General features: G+C 31.6%; 3 protein-coding genes across 10 annotated transcripts in view; 1 reads left to right on the top strand and 2 right to left on the bottom strand.

Annotated features, from left to right (window-relative positions):
- LOC143190960 (telomerase-binding protein EST1A) overlaps positions 1-5,036 on the bottom strand; it is a 94,632-nt gene extending 89,596 nt beyond the window's left edge. For 2 of the 3 annotated variants that reach the window (XM_076395576.1, XM_076395577.1), the window contains exons 1-14: positions 4,944-5,036; positions 4,422-4,736; positions 4,185-4,355; positions 3,872-4,131; positions 3,614-3,804; positions 3,247-3,456; positions 2,968-3,158; positions 1,762-2,054; positions 1,552-1,706; positions 1,355-1,375; positions 1,197-1,286; positions 941-1,146; positions 426-783; positions 51-367 (exon numbers count right to left, since the gene is read on the bottom strand). In XM_076395576.1, coding sequence (XP_076251691.1) covers positions 51-367; positions 426-783; positions 941-1,146; positions 1,197-1,286; positions 1,355-1,375; positions 1,552-1,706; positions 1,762-2,054; positions 2,968-3,158; positions 3,247-3,456; positions 3,614-3,804; positions 3,872-4,131; positions 4,185-4,355; positions 4,422-4,710 — 2,752 coding nt within the window. In that variant the 5' untranslated portion in view covers positions 4,711-4,736; positions 4,944-5,036. The remainder of the gene's footprint in view (positions 1-50; positions 368-425; positions 784-940; positions 1,147-1,196; positions 1,287-1,354; positions 1,376-1,551; positions 1,707-1,761; positions 2,055-2,967; positions 3,159-3,246; positions 3,457-3,613; positions 3,805-3,871; positions 4,132-4,184; positions 4,356-4,421; positions 4,737-4,943) is intronic. The other variant, XM_076395578.1, reaches the window with a different exon arrangement.
- LOC143190963 (uncharacterized) lies at positions 4,992-9,382 on the top strand. Of its 4 annotated transcripts, XR_013004361.1 has the most exons (10): positions 4,992-5,557; positions 5,614-5,767; positions 5,826-6,049; positions 6,102-6,291; positions 6,451-6,652; positions 6,710-6,811; positions 8,022-8,114; positions 8,191-8,477; positions 8,533-8,630; positions 8,868-8,998. XR_013004361.1 is itself a non-coding variant. In XM_076395584.1 (9 exons), exons 2-9 carry the CDS (start codon positions 5,404-5,406, stop codon positions 8,362-8,364), a joined length of 1,293 nt encoding a protein of 430 aa, XP_076251699.1. In that variant the 5' UTR covers positions 5,020-5,109; positions 5,372-5,403; the 3' UTR covers positions 8,365-8,998. The 4 variants fall into 4 exon arrangements, 3 of the variants coding, with proteins under 3 accessions (XP_076251700.1, XP_076251701.1, XP_076251699.1); XM_076395584.1 differs by having other exon boundaries at positions 5,020-5,109; positions 5,372-5,557; positions 8,191-8,998; XM_076395585.1 differs by having other exon boundaries at positions 8,191-9,382.
- The window catches only part of LOC143190961 (protein phosphatase Slingshot), a 376,206-nt gene continuing 367,022 nt past the window's right edge, over positions 9,351-18,534 (bottom strand). For all 3 annotated transcript variants that reach the window (XM_076395580.1, XM_076395579.1, XM_076395581.1), the window contains 5 exons: positions 15,167-15,408; positions 14,938-15,100; positions 13,546-13,714; positions 12,543-13,484; positions 9,351-12,364 (listed from right to left, as the gene is read on the bottom strand). In XM_076395580.1, the coding sequence (XP_076251695.1) occupies positions 11,310-12,364; positions 12,543-13,484; positions 13,546-13,714; positions 14,938-15,100; positions 15,167-15,408 (2,571 nt within the window). In that variant the 3' untranslated portion in view covers positions 9,351-11,309. The remainder of the gene's footprint in view (positions 12,365-12,542; positions 13,485-13,545; positions 13,715-14,937; positions 15,101-15,166; positions 15,409-18,534) is intronic.

Consider the following 18,534-nt stretch of genomic DNA (forward strand, 5'->3'; position numbering starts at 1 on the left):
GTACAAACTAAAGAATTCTAAAGAACATAACAATACTAATTTCTTCTTACCCTCCTCTATCAAATATAAGAGAAATTCTTTAAACTGTTGTTTCTTATCAGGATCATTTGTAATGGCCTTCCTTGTAACTTCAATGATATTATAATAAAGTATCTTCCAGATATGTTGTTCCACATTTACCCCTTGACAAAACTTTATTGCCTTACTTAGAAGATATTCTAAAGCACTTTTCAAAAATTGTCGCAAATTATCAACAGTTTCGTAATTAACCAACAGTAAACCATTATTCAAAACATATTGAAGTTCTGTATCAGCTCTCTTAATATCTCTTAACAGTTCTTGATAGTGGCTAGATTTGAATTCAGAACTGTAAAATTAAAATAAACATGAAATATATCAAAGTCGGTAAATACAATTTTGTGTACCTGTTTTCGTCATACCAAGTTGGACGTAAATTACCAAATTGGTCTGTGGTGTACATTTGAGGAGGTAAGGCTCCAGAATTATCAGAAAATCCTGGGACTGCTACTCTACTTCCTGGTGATTTAACTAATATTGGTTTTTTTGGATTATTGGGATCAAACAAGGTTTTTTGTTGAGGAGGTGACTGCTTAATTTCCGGAAATTTAGGTCTCTCTATATTCGAATTCTGCGATAATTCTGGAGACTTGGGAGGCAAAACAAGTATGCCGGCTTTTTTTATTGTACTATCAATGGGGTGGTCTTCAAGTTCTGAATTGGTTCTGCTTCTATCTGAGCTAATCCTACGACTCAATACAGAACCTAAAATATCCCAAATTAAGAATAATTTAATAATTATATATATATTATATAATATTATATAAATAATATATACTATATAAATAATATATATTATATAAATAATATATATTATATAAATAATATATATTATATAAATAATATATATTATATATATTACCTTCTCTGTCCGAATTTTGTCTACTACGTCTAATTTCATCTCTCCAATTTTCAGAAGTTCCAGTTGAATTAGACCTATCGAAACTAACATCTCTACTAGGACCCCTAGATCTGTTATGATACTGATCAAAACTAGCCTCCCGATGAGCTCTAGAGTCACGTCGCCTTCTTCTATCACCACGGTTAGAATGTGGAGTATGTGGAACTCTGAACAAGTAAAGTTAAAAAAAATACAAAAATTATAGAAACCTATTTACCTGAAGTTGTCTCGACTTTCTATGCTTGTTATTGAATCTTGGCGATTCCTAGTATTTACAGGGGTTTTATCTCTGTAGTTACTACCACTTCTAAAATTTCGAATTTAAAATAATTGGATATAAATTTCTAATTTCAAAAGATATTTTATTTTTCTTACCGCCTACGTCTGCCACTTTTCCTAAAAATATCGTACAATAAGATTAATTTGTAAACAATAAGATTAATTTATATATATATATATATATATATATATATATATATATATATATATATATATATATATATTTATTTATTGTTGTAGACATTGTTATTTATATTTATAACAATGAATTATAAATCATTTATAAGATATACCTTTTCTTTTTTGAGTTAGGTGTAGTAGTTATTGAAGATGGCATTGATTTGGTACTGATTTCTTGTAAGCTTGTTACTGATGAGCTTCTAGTCATACAATCACTTAGAGCCTCGGTCTCCAATTTATAAATAAGGTCTACTTCTTCATTCCAGTCCTAAAAAATATAATTAAAATATTATTTAATAAACTCCTCTTATAATTGATCTCACCAAAATGACTCTGTCTTCATCAAGCTTCTCTACCCTCTCTATGTTAATATCTGGGATTCCATCACCTGATTGATTGGAGTGATTATCCAAACTTGAAGTAGTATCTGAAACTTGCTGTAATGGCACGCTTGCAAGAGAAGTTGAAGAAATTGATGAATTTTGAAAATCTCTTGTGTGTACATCAGTTCTATTGTGAATTTCAGTTGTCGGATTATATTCTGACTGACAACTATCATAAGCATCCTTAGATTCTGGTTTAAGGGTATCTCTACTTGAACTACGTTTATCTCGGCCTAAAATATATAACAAGACGTGAAAAAATATATTACTAAATTTTAATATGCAGAAATATTACATTAGGAATTAAATTATTATCCAATAACGAATTTAAATAGTCTACACAGTAAAAATAATGACCAGAGTGAAACAAAAGCCTATATTTAATCTTATCAGATTTAAAACTAAAAAAACGGAATGAAATTCAGTTGCACATAACAGTAAGGTATTATGGTTAGAAAATATAATCCTGATCTCGCGGTATTTGACGAAATTGGTAAATTCGATGAAAAAGCATATCTCCAAGTATTGTTATACTTAAAAAATCCCTATGAGTATCAAGAGCCAATTGGCTAATTCTAATATTGTATGAAAATGAATGAATGTAAGAAAACCTCTTCCATATGTTTCAAGCTATTGTAATGTGATTAATACCACATCAGCAGACAATCAATGATTATTCTCTTTATTGCTTCTGAAACTCAACAGATTTCCTACGAGGAGTCATAAGAGGTTCTAGTATTTGCAGTAGTTAAAAGAGTAGTAACTTATTTAAAAAGTATAAACTTTTAAATTTCAATGTTGTGTATTACTTAATCATGTAACGTTCAACGTCACTTTTACAAATAAAGAAAATGATCTGGAGGACGAAATTTCTAATCCTTTAATAACTGTGGTCGAGATGGCATTCCCAAAATATGGTGTATTAAATTAATTACAAACTATATTCATTATTAGGTAATTTAATTATTATTATATATATTAATAATTGACCTAAGAGAAATAAATACTTGTTAATTAATAAGAAAATATTTGAAACTGAAAATATTACTATGGACAAAAAATTTAAATCAAAATTAATGTTAAGATTAAAAAAGTAACACAATAACAATATATTAACTAAAGAAAATCGGCAGTGTAACGTTTTACCTCCACGCCGTCTATGCCTATCGCCTTTTCTGGGATGTTCCCTTCTAGTTCTGTCAGGCTTGCCGCGGTCATTCTCATTTGTAAAGTCATTTCTTCTATTCCTATTTTCATCAAAACCTGCATTCCTTATATCATCTCTTCTACCTCTATTTTCTTCACCAATCCGAGTTCTGCCATAATCATCATTTCTCCTGTCACAAAATATTTATGCCATATTACTAACCATTCAATTTAATATATAATGTTTTAAGTTAGAATTAAGCAAGAGCATTACTCTACCTATCACTTCTTTCAAACTGACGAGTTTCACTAAATCTGTCGCCTAATCTATCAAAAACGGCACTTTTCCCCCGGTCCCCCCTAAAATCATTATTAGATCTTGCATCTTCATAATAACTATTAGGTGTATGACATCGGCTGGATGATCGACTTGACGGTCTATTATCGAATCTTCTAGTGGGCGTACCAGGCCGTGAATTTGATAAAAAACTAAATAAAATGGAATAACAGAAAAAAAAACATTATAAAAAATCAACTAAAAAATTGCCCAATGTTAAAAAAAAAGAATAACAAAAGGTAAAGAAAATATAAACATAAATAATATATTTAAATAACAAATTTATGATAATAAAAATAAAATAATTACCTTTCAGGTGTTAATGATCTAAATGGTTGGGCAGGATGATAATCCGAATCTTGCAAACGGCCACGACCACGAGGCCTTCCTGGTAATGTATAATATCCTACATTGGTATTAGAAACAGATTGCTGATAGGTTGGCAAGGTATTACAATTTTCCATTGAATGATAAGTAGTCCCAGCACTTTGCTGAAGAGGCTGTAAAACAGGAAATGAATGTCAAAATATTGTACTACAACTCATATTGATATATAGAAACTCTAACCTGAAACCCAGTAGCTGAATTATCCCATCTATTTGAATCACCAGTCATTCTATTATCATCCAACATTTTTTTTCTAAACCTAGGTGGTATATTATCAATATTTCCTATTATACTATGGCGTCTACCACTAGGAGGTTTTGATTGTATTTTTTTGTTAACTTGAGCACTTCTATTTCCTAAACCTGTAGGTTCCATACTTCTAGTATCTCTATCACTATATCTATCTTGATCATTTGACCAATTAGATCCACTATGGAAACCTTAAATAAACCATTTGAATCATATAAACAATCATAGTATATCAAAAAAATACCCCTAGGTTCTGATCCCATTCTAAAGCTTTTATTGGAACCTGGCGATTTATCTCCCCTCTCATTTTGATTGTACCCTGAATTATTCCCATGATATCCAGTCCTATTATTAGAATATCTTTTAGACATTTTGTTATCAGTATTTAAAATTCGATCACCACCGTTTTGTATACCTGAAAATATACCATTTGTGATTTATGAATTTGTTTTCTCATACATCTAAGCGAAATAAAACTAACTACTACTATCTTGATCATAATATTGAGGACTTAATTGTTCCCTTGCTTGAATTGGTTTAGGCACATAAAGTAACCTATCTGGTCTTTTAGTTCTCTTTTGAAGATCTTTTGTTAACAAATCACTTGTGGTATCTGATTTGCTTCTTAAGTCACTTTGGGATGCGGAAACAGTCCTTAGATCGTTTGAACAGAGTGATTCTGAAAATGTGTCCTCTGAACACTGGCTTGAACGTCTTAATTTTCCACTTCCAGGTACATAGATATCTTGTTGAGGTCTCCCACGTCTCATATTCTTCCTTTCCACGAATATAAGATCTAAAAAATCAAAAAGCCGTTACTAATTTGTTTATAAACATGCGTTTATGAATTCCAAAAAATATAGGTTATATAGCATATATTTTAGTTAATCCTATTATATAATAATAATACTGATATTTTAAATTTACTAATATAAAGCAATATGTTTACTTCTTTTTTGAAGGTATAAAATTAGATTTTAAAAATATATTATTTAACACTCACCAACATTTATTCCCTTTTCTATTATCTAGCATGTCATTTCTGACAAATAATTGACGTTTGACATTCAAAATTATGTGAAGGGTATATTGTTTCATTAAAGTTTTAAATATTAATTCTGGTAGATTTTTTGTTTTTCATTGTTGATATTTCTAGAATATATATGAAGGTACAATGAAGTAATGAAGAGATATATGTACTTTAGGTGCAAAATTATAAACAACTTATAGAAGGTCAAATTTTAATAATACCTTTATCAATTATATCTGTATGGCATTTTTTTTTTAATAAGTATAAATATGTAATTATTTGCAAAAGAAAAATCAATTATTGTTTAAAGTTCATGACTACCCGTACAGAAGAATAACATATATGACAAATGTTTTGACATTGTTTTGTATTATATGATGTCTCAAGAAATACTTTTCTAGAATTTTTTTTAACTTGTTGAAAACTATATGAAATGATGGAAAAGGAAAAAACAAAGAAAACAAACGATTTAATAAGTTCTGCAATAATTACAGAAGCCCATCAAATTACTAGGAAAATTAAATCTGGCCCATCAGCAGTTACTCCATCGATGTTATATCCTCACCATGCTCTAGGTTCTTCTACAGGTTTAATAACAGAAATTTCAAATGAAAATTTTGTTAAAATAATACCTCTAATTTAGGTACGAAGAAAAAAGATAGTGACCGGGATATACTTCTTCAAACCGATACTAGTGAAGATGATTTTGACAAAACAAAAATATCAGAAGGACTTCGTAGAGAGTTGCCTAAAGATAATATTATTGTGGACGGAAAGGTTAACATAATATCAAAAATGTAACGATAATATGTTGATTATTTATTTATTTATATACTATATTTATTAATAACATAGAGATTCAAAAAGAGAAGCTTTATGTTGCAAATACAATGAAGAATATGATTATATTGCTGTTGGATATGCTGATGGTGTAATAAAGATGTATCAGAGTAGCACAGGGGAATTGGTATTTACACTCTATGATGCAGACGTTAAAGAAAATCGTGCACCTGTAACATCAATTAAACACAGGCCAGTTTCAAAAATATATCCAATCACCAATTGTTATACTGGTACTTGTGAGTTATCTAAACAAAATATAGTCACAATATTGATAGGTTTTATATACAGATGCAAATGGTTGTGTTAAATGTTGGAGTTACAATTTCAATCAATGCTTATATACAATAAAAGAGAAACGACAGACATTTGGAATAGTGTATCATCCCCGTTTTCCTAAGTTTGTAACATTTGGTGATGACTTGAAAGTGTATTTTTATGATGAGGAAACTAAAACCCAAGAAAGAGTTTTAACATGCAGGTTAAATTAATAATTGTATATCTAATAGTTGTATGTTTACTGTTGAAAATGACACTTAAAAAAGGTGCACCAACAATTCTCTAGAGGCTTAATATATATTTTGCTAGTTTTTTTTTAAGGAAAAGCAAATAAACAAATGAGGAAATAATATTGTTACAGCGATTCACCAGAAGTCCATGATGGGCACATGTCAAGAATTTTTGCGGCGTGTTTTCACCCCAAAAACAATTATGAACTACTTACTGGCGGCTGGGATAACGTAGTACAATTTTGGGATCTTCGACAACCTCATGCCATCAGACATTTATCTGGTGTCCACATGTGTGGAGAAGGAATTGATATTAATCAAAAAGGGACCGAAGTCATATTGACTAAAAATATAGCTACATAAATTTCTTATGACTCATCAATCTTGCAGATATTAACATGTTCATGGCAGAAGGAGGATCCTCTCCAAATATTTGACTATGGCAGTGGGAAAAGATTATATTGCTTAGAGCCTGATATTTATAATTCTAAGGTATATTATTTACTGCATTCTATTTTAACTTAACGCTACAATTTATTTAATAGCCAAATCAGATTTAATCATATATATTGGGTGTATAATTAAGTTTTGGAGTTTTTTTTTTGTAAATTTGAAGTTTTAAAATTGGTACAATATGTTTTATTCAAAGCATTTTTAACTGTCTTTTCCTTTTCTTTCAAGTAGTAATAGATTTCCGCGTTGAAAAAATTCCTCATCTTTTGAAAGGATCCGATAATACATCAAATTTGTAGCTTCTTTATATGAGATGTATCAGCCTATAAATTATCAGCCGGAACAAGAGGTAGGAAAGGAAATGCAGTGATTGGGCGAGAGCGTTCCATTCAAACATTTCCTTGTAGGTTTTTACGAATTTTCATATTGCCATACAAAGTAATTTGTAGTATTTGGTCTACGTAATTTTGACGACGTCTGTTTAAATTCTTGTTTATGATTCAGTTAGTAATACCAAATTACCATAACAAGTTACACAATTAAGCTAAATGTTCAATTGATTAAACTTTATTGTCAAAATGACTTCAAGACCCCAAGTTTGGGTACAAAATTATACTTATTAACGAGACCGATTTTTGAATAAATGGATATGGATAATAAGAATATTTCAACAAGTCACAACATATTCATCAAGCGGTAAGGCGTCTACAAGCCCACTTGTTACTGGCTATGAGCTGACGGAGTCATTAATTTTTTTTATTTAAATTTAATTTTAATTTCATTATTTTATAGTCATTGTGGAATGGTACAGAACGCTGAAAATCGATTTATTTCACCCAAACTGAACAATAGGAAGTTGGTTCCAGTAGTTTTGCGTAGTTTCAGCGTTTTGGGTCATATAACAGGCCCTTCTTTAATTGAACATTATATACATTTTTGTACACCCAATAATATAATTAAATGTTATTAATAGACACATTTAATGTAATTTGCACTGTCACCACCGAGTGGATTCTGATGTATTTTTGGTGGAGTGGTTTTTTGCCTGTTAGCATCAGCTCTGCTTATCCGATCCGATAGGATTCCCCACTGCTAAATTATTAATTTTATAATTGATTAGGTTTTAAGAAATTTTTAGTTAAAAAAGTAAACATGAAACAGGTATTTAAAATAATAGTTTATTAAAGAGTACATTTAATCTGTTGTTGTGATGAATTGGAAAAAAAATCTTCTAGAGTTTTTATTTTAGCTATATTGTGGAAAATTCGCAACCAAAGATTTCATTATATGTGCAGGATCAGACCCAAATATTATACGAGTTGTGGATTTGCAAACAACTGCAGTGAGTATTATTATTTTTGTCTTTTATTTTTAAACAATTTTTAATACAAAATATGTGAAACATTTTTTTTTCACAGACTTCTGCTTATATAAATCAGTTACCAGGAGCAATATATAATATAGATATGGGCCCATTAAAAATTAAGAAGGAATCAAAACAAGAAAAATACTCTGTAAAAAATGAAATCATATCGGTTCCCAAAACAGCGTTTGTTTCAGGCAAAAAATTGTATCAAATTGATTTTTATTAGCTATTTTAAAATACACAATTAAAATTTGTATTCATTATTACATTCACTTTATTATACGAATCAGTTTACAGTTAGAGTATTTAACAAGGCTTTACATCTGCGGATAGCGAATTGTAATTGATGTCATCAACTATTAGGTCAGTTAATTATTAATTATAATTTCTTCAGAACCTGTTAGTTTTATAGCAGCTGACTATGGATTTACTAGCTTATGGCGACTGGCACAACTACGGCCTTGTTTTTCAATGTTTGTTAAAGCTCTACTGGTAAGTGTCTGTATTGTTTAATTTCCATTTATTTTTCTTGGATTCAAAGATAACGATTACGATAATTAACGATAAAAACTACACATAAACGCTTTTAATAGATCAGTAGAGGATTCAGGATTGAGTTTATTACGGGAGAACATGATGCTTTGAGGGGGAATTTTTAACCTTTTATACCCACTCCCTTATAGGGCCCTACAAAAAACTTGCACCCGCATAAACCTTTGTCTTTTCCAGAAGTTAGCGAGAATCGGCTTTGCTCAAAGTTTTTATTCAGCAGAGAAAAATCACTAACGCTTCTTGATTACTGTTTTATTATCATAATTATCTTCATATAGTTTCGCTCACAGATCATTAGCCTAAGATAAGAAGAAGAAGAAGAAGATAAAGAAGCCTAAAACTCCGGTTTATTTGTAATCCTTTAAACATTTTTGGTATGTCTTCTAGAATTCATTATAGGAACACTCTACTGCATTTAATGCATATAGTAGATAAATTGGAACCATCGCACTCTCTGTATATCAGTTTATAGTGAGATACTTTGTCGGTTTTTTTTTATTTGAGTTTAATAAATAATACAATGTAATAAATTGGCTAAATTTTTTGGTAGTATACCAATTAAAATATAATTTTAATGTTATATAAGAAGTTACAAATTATATGTAATGTAAATGTTTTTTCTATAACACATAATAGTTTGGGGAGGATAAAGAAAACATATTTGAAACAATAAATGTTCTTTAATGTTTAAATCTTGTATTGAGTGTTTTCATATATTTTTAAGCGGTACATCGTAGAATAATTTACACCTATAGTAGAAAAAATTAATAACTATCACACGATACACACAAAAGCAAAAAACGACAGCGCCTGTATTTAACATAAGAAGTCTTACCACTAAGTAATAAAAGTGTTCTTTTATGAACGTTAAACATTGTCATAATTTTGTAATAAAACATGTGTAGATCAGCTGCCAACTGTTACAAATATACTGAGGTCAAACACATAATTCTTACTTGCACCTTAGTTTTTCATTCAAATGGAACTTTTTAAAATAATACAAATTTATACATAACAGGATATTTTAGATAATACGGATACAATCATGAATATAAACAATCCATTATTGTCTTATTTAATTTTAGATTACAAAAAGAATGTTAAGATTTGTGCTTTATTTCCAATATTCAATAACAAGAACCATCTCATGATGCGAAATTGTTTTTCAACTCACATTTTACACTTACTTGAATTTTTATGAATCTATGATGCTACTGTGATGCATTTGAAACTTAAAAGGTGATGTAAAGCTAGTTAGTTTGTATATTAAACTTGAACACCTTACAAAGAACTTGGGTTTTATGCCATTTAAGATGGTCCACTTGTTTATGATTTTGTTGGTCTTTGGCAGTCTAGAGAGCATTAGATATAAATTTAGTTCTGGAGAGTAACCCATGGTATTGACTTTTCGTTATGAACCTGATGATTGAAATATCTCCTTGCCATTAATGAACATTTCTAAAAAAATACCCCATGACTTACTCTTTAACTCTAAAACAATGTATCTCTTTTCTAGGGCACAAAATTATTACATTTCTCTCACGTCATCATGGTTGAATTGAAATGTGATTTAGAGTTGTAATCACACCTCAAGCTGAACCTCATTTGTGCTTTTAATCTATTGAAAAATATATTTTTCTATATTTACAATATTATATAAGCTGTGCCTACAGAGGAATTGGATATTTATAATTTTGAAGCATTATGTACATAGTGATATAGCTACAGAATGTATTATGTTTTTTAATAAAATTTCACATGAACTAGTGAGCAGTAGAGAAGAGCATTTACCACAATAAATATATCCTTAAATATAAAGCATTACCACAACTGAACAGTAACAGAATTCCTTTGTGGTTAAATAACAAGAGACGCATAAACAAATTAACAATAAAAAATAGAAACAAATAATTTGAATAATTACAAATTAAAAATCTAGCTTGTGAAAATATAGAAAAAAAATTGTCACAGCCATTTCTTTTTGTAACTTGAGCATTACACAATGGTATAATAACACTTACAGATAAACTGCTCAAAATCTAACACAAGCTAAAGATGAAAATTTATACAAAAAACTTCAAAACAAAATGTGCTATAAGAATCTATATTCCATTGGAAGTTACTGCTTATAATACAACACATATACTATGATTTTCTTTTAATAGTAAATCAAATTTCATTCCATTATCATCAAAAATTAAATATATTATTTTTATATTAATATACAGTAGGCTTTGTATTGACTGAATTTATTTGATTTAATAGCTGTACCTAAAATTATTAAATTATTAATGCTGTACGAATGTTATGAATGCTTAGAAACAAAATCTGATTTACAAATATGACAAATATTAACTGTACTATAGTTTATTACAGTGTTACTTAGTTAACAATTCTATAAAATTTATATCTGAATAGAATTTATATGTGACAATAGATTTTGTGCTACTTGCTTAAAGGGGATTATGTATTTTCGCAACAAAAATATCCAAGTTCAAAATAAAATCGTCAATTAGAACACATATATTTAGAATCTACGTACATTTGCAACTCTAGACAATATAACGCTACCCTTGTGATAAAGATTTTCTCTAGTTTTACATCATCATTTGAGCTTTTTTACATAGTATTATAAACAGCTTTATTATGCAGAGGTGTTATATGGTCGATATTAAGCTTTGCTAACGGATGCGTATTTCCGTATTGTTGTCGCTTTTTTGTTGCTATTAAATGCAACTGTTTTTCCGTTGGTCCTATCGGTGGCTTTTTACAATCAGTTTCAACCTTCTCTGATTTATTTATATTAGGCAATATCTGATTTTGTATAAAATGTGAATTTTTATTATCTGCTCCTTCAGAATATGTGTGCCTAGACCCATTTCTATTCTGTTTGCCAATTTTTTGTCTCGGTTTTACATCATCATTTTTATTTTCAAATATTCCTCTGATTGATTTAACATTTGAATCGTCACAGTTATTCTTCTGATCTTTGCTCTGATGTATGCTAACGGGTGATGATGGTAAACTACTACCTTTACTTTTAGTAATTTTAGATGTCACCCCAACACTTTCAGTACCAGTTATTATTTGGTCTAGGCAAGTTGGGCTTGATTTGGCCTCGAATTCTTTTTTCAAATTTTGAACTTTTCCTAAAGAACTTGTGCTATCCGATAGATTATCTTTCTTTTTATCTAAAGGTTTTGTAGTTCTATTTAAGTTAAAAAAACTCTTATGCTGGTTAACGGAGCAGGCAAGTGATGATACGTTGGAAGTTGATCTAGATAGAGAACATTCTTGAGATATTAATTCCATAGTTGATGATTCGGGAGCGCTAGCCGATAGCCTTGACAACGCAGGTATTTCATCGTTTTCTGTTACAGAAGTATCAGTGAGGTCTGTTATGGCACTAGAATCTTTCGGTGTTGATTTCATTCTATCTATTAGAGCATTATTAAATGCATAGGTGAACACTGCTTCACCACTAGGAGTAACAGTAGGCGATAAGCCATTGCTGGTACTACTGTCAATGCTTGTTTGTCTCGTAGTGCCGCATTCAATACGTTGTTTAGTACGTTTCACTGTGCCGGGATGCCAGGGAATATCTTCTTTTTCGTATGGAAATATCCCAGAGGAACTGTGATCAAGATCCGAGGTGCTGTGCTGAATCTTTTCACCTTGAATAAAATAGGAATATCAGTTGTAAACAAATATTACAAATCAATAAAAATTGTAGATTAGGTATGTAATAGTATGTATTTGAAAGTCGGAAAAAAATGATGACAAACAATATATATGATATGTGTTCATAATTTAACATTCAAGTGTTTTTTTTGTGAGATTGTTCATGCATACCTTTTTCATTATTGTAGTAAACAGAACCTCTTGGGCGCATGTCATACGATCCCCAAGAGCTATTTCTGCTTGGGCGGTTTCGCGTGTCGCCTGAACCCCATGAACTGTGCCTTGACAATTCAGTTTTTTCTGCCATAACAACAGCGCTATCGTACGAACTCCACGAGCTTTGCCTCGAGGGACATTCCCTTAACTGTAATCCGTCATCCGGTCCAGTGTCAGCTAATATTGCTGGTTTTAGCCGTTGCTTCCTCTCTTCTTTGTCAAACACACGATCCAGTTGATTTGAGAAGAGATCGCTCTGGGAACCAGTTTTGGACCGAGATTCAGGAACTGTACTAAGATTATTAAAAGACGCGGTAGCACTTTGAGTTACCACCACGGATGAAGAAGTCCACACCGGCGTGTCCACATTCTCAACTACACTAAGTTTTAAATCACAGGCTAAGCTATTTGTACTGACATTTGATGCATTCACGGCTTCTCTATGTCCCTCTCCAGGATCCCACGTTTCGGACGTTACAGTTTTCGCACTTAAACTACAGGAACTGTGATCGCTAGCATCACGACCAGGTAGATGCACTATTTGGTTTGGGGAGACACTATACGACTCCCCATTATCACAGGGCATGAGCACGTGTCGTGCCTGGCGTAGGTCTTCCAGGCTGACAGAACCCGGAGACGATTTGATACTCTTACGTATTTCCCTGGTGGCAATGCTGTCGGGAGACCAGGATTTAGGCCGCGCACCCATCTGCCGAAGGTCTTGTCCAGAAAGAGTCGACTGAAAGTCGTAGGATTTTGACAAGGCTTGCACGGCTGGACTCGGTTCACTACCAGAGAGCACATTATCCGTCTTGCTATTATTAGTAGGTGATTTGAGATTAGTTTCAGACTTCGATCTCTGTAATTTCTCTTTATTTTTCATTGCGTCCAGTATACCTGTAAAATGGTAAGAAAATCTTAATATACTTTACAATAATGTTGATATTACAGACTTTACCTTGGTAAGTCTCAAGTTGGGCCAAAAAATTTGAATTTGGCTTGATGCAATTTCGCCGCTCCCTTACATATTGCAAGGCTTTGGGGAAATCCCAATTATATGCTTTCATGGCGTATGCTATAACAACGCTAGCCGAGCGACTTATGCCCATTTTACAATGCACTAAGACCTATAAACAAAAAATAACTATTAGTTTAAAAATAGATCTAATACAGATTATATATGCCTTATGCTAAATCGACATTTAATCAGCAACAATGCATTTTTATCAATTTAAACTGCTAATTTATTAGACAATACCATAAAATTCAAAGATAAAGATCATTTGAATGTATTAGATACTCTGATAATTTTTTTGCTTAAAACATCAATAATGAAGAAAAATTATTACAATACAACTTAAAATAATCAACATATTTTCCATTTTTTTACAAATAGATTGCTGGTTTTCAATCAAGTCATGTTATATCGATCTGGGCAACTGGTAATCAAAAGGCGCTATGCCTGGTTAGTACGCTGAGTGTGACAGAACTTTCCATTCCAGCCTTTTTTCACAACTTTTGCAACGTGTGGCCGAACGTTGTTCAATTACACAGTTAAAGTCGCTAGACATCTACAGTAACAGTTTCGCTGCTGGTGTCACCATATGCACAGCAACATTTTATGGACCTTAATATGTCGTTTCAGCGGTGGTTTGATTAACGCATGACTTTTTACGCTTAGAATTATCACGTAGATCTCCTTTCCATTGTTAGTCAGAATATGGCAAAGAAAACTTCTTTTCTGTTTTCAGTCAATTTGTGTAGTAACCATTTTGTCTCAATTTGAATCATTCCCATTGCATGTTGAAACAATTGATACATCAAAGATGTCTAAAAGTCCTTTGATACTCTGAGCTGGGCTTTTCGTCCAATAAGACTCGCAATTCACCGTCTTCGAACATGTTATCAATGTGTTTGATGGGCTTCGGCTGCAGATTTTTTCAATTAAAACAACAAGAATAAGGAATGCCAACAATTTTTCCATAATTAGCACTTGTATACACTGAATAACTTAATAATACTAAATGGAAAATTATTATTTTATGTAAAGAAATGTCAAAACCATGAAATATAAGAGTTGCTTGCATTGACACATTTGTATTTTCACAAAGATATTACTGATCAAAATATATACAAGCACCTAATATAAAGTAGTATTTCTTGAAAGAACGACAGATGATTTTCAGACTTGTTAAGACTATTCCAGTTATCCACTTTTTAGTTCACCGAGTACAAATTTAATTTAATAACAAAAAAAAGCATATTATATACGAAGCTATTCGATGTTTTTGTCATAGGTCTTAAGTCTCATTAGCTTTTTTAATAACTTAAAAATTATAAATTTACTTACTTTGGAATTCCCACTTTGAGCCTTCGATATATACTTAAAGGTATCGTCGAAATGCTTCAATAAGTCAGTTCTCTCATCATCATAAACGCGTATGTTCATGTACTGAAACAACCCAGGGAAGAAATTGTCGATTTCCCTAGTAACATTTAGAATATGACCCACACTGAAACAATAAATAAAAATATTTTAATAGGGATATAGTACGAGCAAAAATATTACGGGTCCTTACCCATTTTTTTGCAATTCCTCAAAATTACTAGCATTCCATTCTGTTCCAAGAAAAACGTGGTCAAATATTTCCGTAGGCGCGTCCATTTGACCTAAGATGACCAGCATCTCCTGGTCGATGAAGCTCTTGTACTCGGCCAAATCCATGTCTAATTGTTCCTCAAGACGCGTTCGGATTACTTTAGAAGTCACCTCATCCAGATCGACCGACATCATTATTTCTTTAAGAGTAGCCCGTATCACCTTCAAAAATTAAGCATTTTTTAATATGGTTAATAATTGAAAAATTAATATAAAAATTACGTTAATATAATTAACCAAACACAAAATCTAAACAATTAATAGTTGAAATATACACCAGAGTTTTGTCTCCACTATAATAATACACTATTGAATATATTTTCCAGGTGTGTTGGTAAATACTTTCGTGTTTTTGTAATGAATTTCGCTAGTCACAAGTATGCAATTTTATGTTTTGATATATGCATACATCATTTTATTCTACTGATAAGTCACGTTCTGCCAAAATAAGAGCATTATATATTTATAACTTTTTGAAAATGTAGAGGTTTGTGTCTGAAAACGTTATTTGCTGTCTACATTTCTTTTCTTATTTCATCAAAAGGAAAAAGTCGCTGAAAATCATCGAATTGGAGGAAGCTTTAAAGGTCATTTCAGAAATAGAGTTTAACACCATTCGAAGACTGGAAAAATGTTGACATATCTAGAAAAACAAATCTGTTATTTTTCCAATAGATGGAATCAAAAAGGCGACCTTTTGTACTTAATTTTGTTTGAACTTACGCTAAAGATGGATACCAGCAAAGATAGAATACGTTAATTTTACCGTTTATCTTCGATGCAGGTGAATACACAAACCAAGCGGCTGAAAATGCGAATAGTTTTGTTATAGTTCTGATACTCTAACAGCCAATCAAGCGTAATTTTGCTTGGCTTTGTAATTTAGGTTTGTTTTGGTAATTTCGTTGTCGAAGATACGCCACGGCCTGGAAGGACAATTGTTGAAAATATGGATAATATTATAGAAATAATCAAGTCCGACCTTCATATAATCACTGTTTCTATTGTCTGGGAGCTAAACATTAGGCAAAAAATAGTATGGAATTATAAAAAAAGTTGGATACAAAAATAAGCTAGATGTCTGGGTGCCACACTTACGCATGTGATTTTCATTTTTTATTGGAAATCAATCAATTTTCATCAGAAAAAAAGTTCAAAGGTAAAATTTCTAGTAAATCGTTGTTGAATCGTAACAAAATCTGCTCTTTTCTGAAGCGGATGTGAAATGGTGATGAAAAGAGGATCACTTACGACAATGTTAAGGGGTCGTGGTAGAAGTGCGGTAAACCGGCGCAAAGGGTGACCAAACCAGGATTGGAAGACAGGAAGGTTTTGCTATGCATTTAGTGGGATTGACAAGGGGTCATATACTACGAATTGCGGCCAAATTCTTAATTCGAACCTGTGCTATGAACAACTGGACCATCTGAAAGAAGCAATCGCCAGAAACGGCTATCTTTGGCCACTAGGACCCGTCCTGTCCGTGATCTAATTGTAATTTATCGAGACAACTCCTGGGCAGATGATATATCGACAGTGTCTCGAACCTTAGGGAGCTTGGCTGTCCATCACGAACTACTCTATTGCTGTATAATTAGGTAAACGAAATCATCAGCAATATAATGGAAATGACGGATGTGGTGGAATATGTATGCGACACTACAACCTTTTCGAGAATATTTACAACATTCAGCAAGTACAACCTTATCTTAGAAAAATACCACCAATCTATCAAATCACGAGTTCACTTTTTGTTATAGCAGCTTACGAAAATGAAATGGAAATGTAGTATAAAATTGACTTTATTTTTAGGTTTAATTTCCTTCAACTTCAAGACACTTATTCCAACGATCCTCCACTGCAATCGTTTTCCGGCAAGTCTGCAAAATACCATTCACGGCACATATTACCTCTTTGTTCGCCGAAAATCGTTTTGCACTAAAGAATTTTCGCGAGAGTCGGAAGTCAGACGGGGACTAATTCTCTTTAAAGTCGTACTCGGATGTGCTTTTATTTCATTGTTAGTGATTGTGGCATCCATCGTGCACGAAGCTTGCCGTCTCTTAAAATTTTCCAAATTAAATTAAATTTAATCGTGAAATTGTTATAAAAGATGTAGAATTTAAATGATACTGAATTCTTCGTAGATGTTTTTTAAGAAAATAAAATGATTGGAGGGCGAGTACCTTTAACAAGGGGTGTTGGTCGCTGAGACAAATATCGATATATCGTAGAAAAATATATCGATATTTTTTGTAAACCTTTAAAATTAAGTATAAATTTTTTAAGGTTCATTAAAAATAATTAAAAACGTTTTATAATGTTTAAAAAATATCTGATTTTTTAGAAAAAATATCGAAAAATATCGGCTAACAATAATTTCGATATATCGGTCAAAAAATATCGGCCAAAAATATGGATGTATCGATATTTTTTCGGCACCCCTACCTTCAAAAGCAATAACTATCGATAAAAGAAGAGAGTTAACACAGTAAAAATTATCGAGAAATAAATCTCTTATCAATTATCGAAAAAGTAGATATGAAATTATATTCACAAAAAGTTAGTATTGTAACCATATTTCTTCAGAATTAATGTGGAAAATACCAAAAAGTATTGACAATTGACGAATCGTCTGCTACTGTAAATCTCAATGGGCTCCAGCTAGAGCAAGCGTTCAAAGTTCAAATACTTGGTATCAATAATGCAGGAGAAGAAAATTGCATCTACCGTTGACGTAACAAGCCGTATCTGCCAAATTGCAGATGTTTTTGCTTCTTTAAGAAGATACGAGTGGAAAAGAGGAAATATTATAATCAGGACTAAAATCCGTCTCTATCAGGCGTTTATCTTGCCAATTTTTTTGTATGGCCCCGAGACTTGAACAATGTTACAGTCTGACATCTGTAAGTTTCTGTAAGCTACGATATTATTAGAAATGAAGTAATTCGTTCAAGATGCCATAACAAGTGCATAATTGAGGAACAAATCCATAGACACAGTTTACAATATTTTGGACATGCCTTGAATGAAAGATGAATGAATGAGATCATAGACTTTTGTGGCGATATCGAAACTTTGAGTGGATAAACTCCGAAAAAGACATGGATCATGGAAGGAAATCTGAAAAATAGGAGATTGTCCAAGCCTAGGATGGTTGAGGCCGATCGCATACTGTGGCGAGATTGGGTGAAGAAGATTCTAGAAGAAAGTCCTACGATAGCAGTCTATTCGTTGGAGAGCACTGACTCTACATTGATGATGATGAGTAGATTATAAGAAATTAAT

This window comes from Rhynchophorus ferrugineus, unplaced genomic scaffold (genome assembly GCF_030347505.1).
Source record: "Rhynchophorus ferrugineus isolate W39M unplaced genomic scaffold, kcgeb_rfMv2 rfM2, whole genome shotgun sequence".
NCBI lineage: Eukaryota > Metazoa > Arthropoda > Insecta > Coleoptera > Curculionidae > Rhynchophorus > Rhynchophorus ferrugineus.

What these genes read in the sequence shown, in the direction of transcription:
- LOC143190963 (XM_076395585.1), top strand. Translation starts at nt 5,404, where the DNA reads ATGATGGAAAAGGAAAAAACAAAGAAAACAAACGATTTAATAAGTTCT. An exon ending in GAAAGAGTTTTAACATGCAG is followed by an intron (nt 6,292 to 6,450) that starts GTTAAATTAATA and finishes ATATTGTTACAG; the next exon opens with CGATTCACCAGAAGTCCATG. An exon ending in TTAATCAAAAAGGGACCGAA is followed by an intron (nt 6,653 to 6,709) that starts GTCATATTGACT and finishes TCAATCTTGCAG; the next exon opens with ATATTAACATGTTCATGGCA.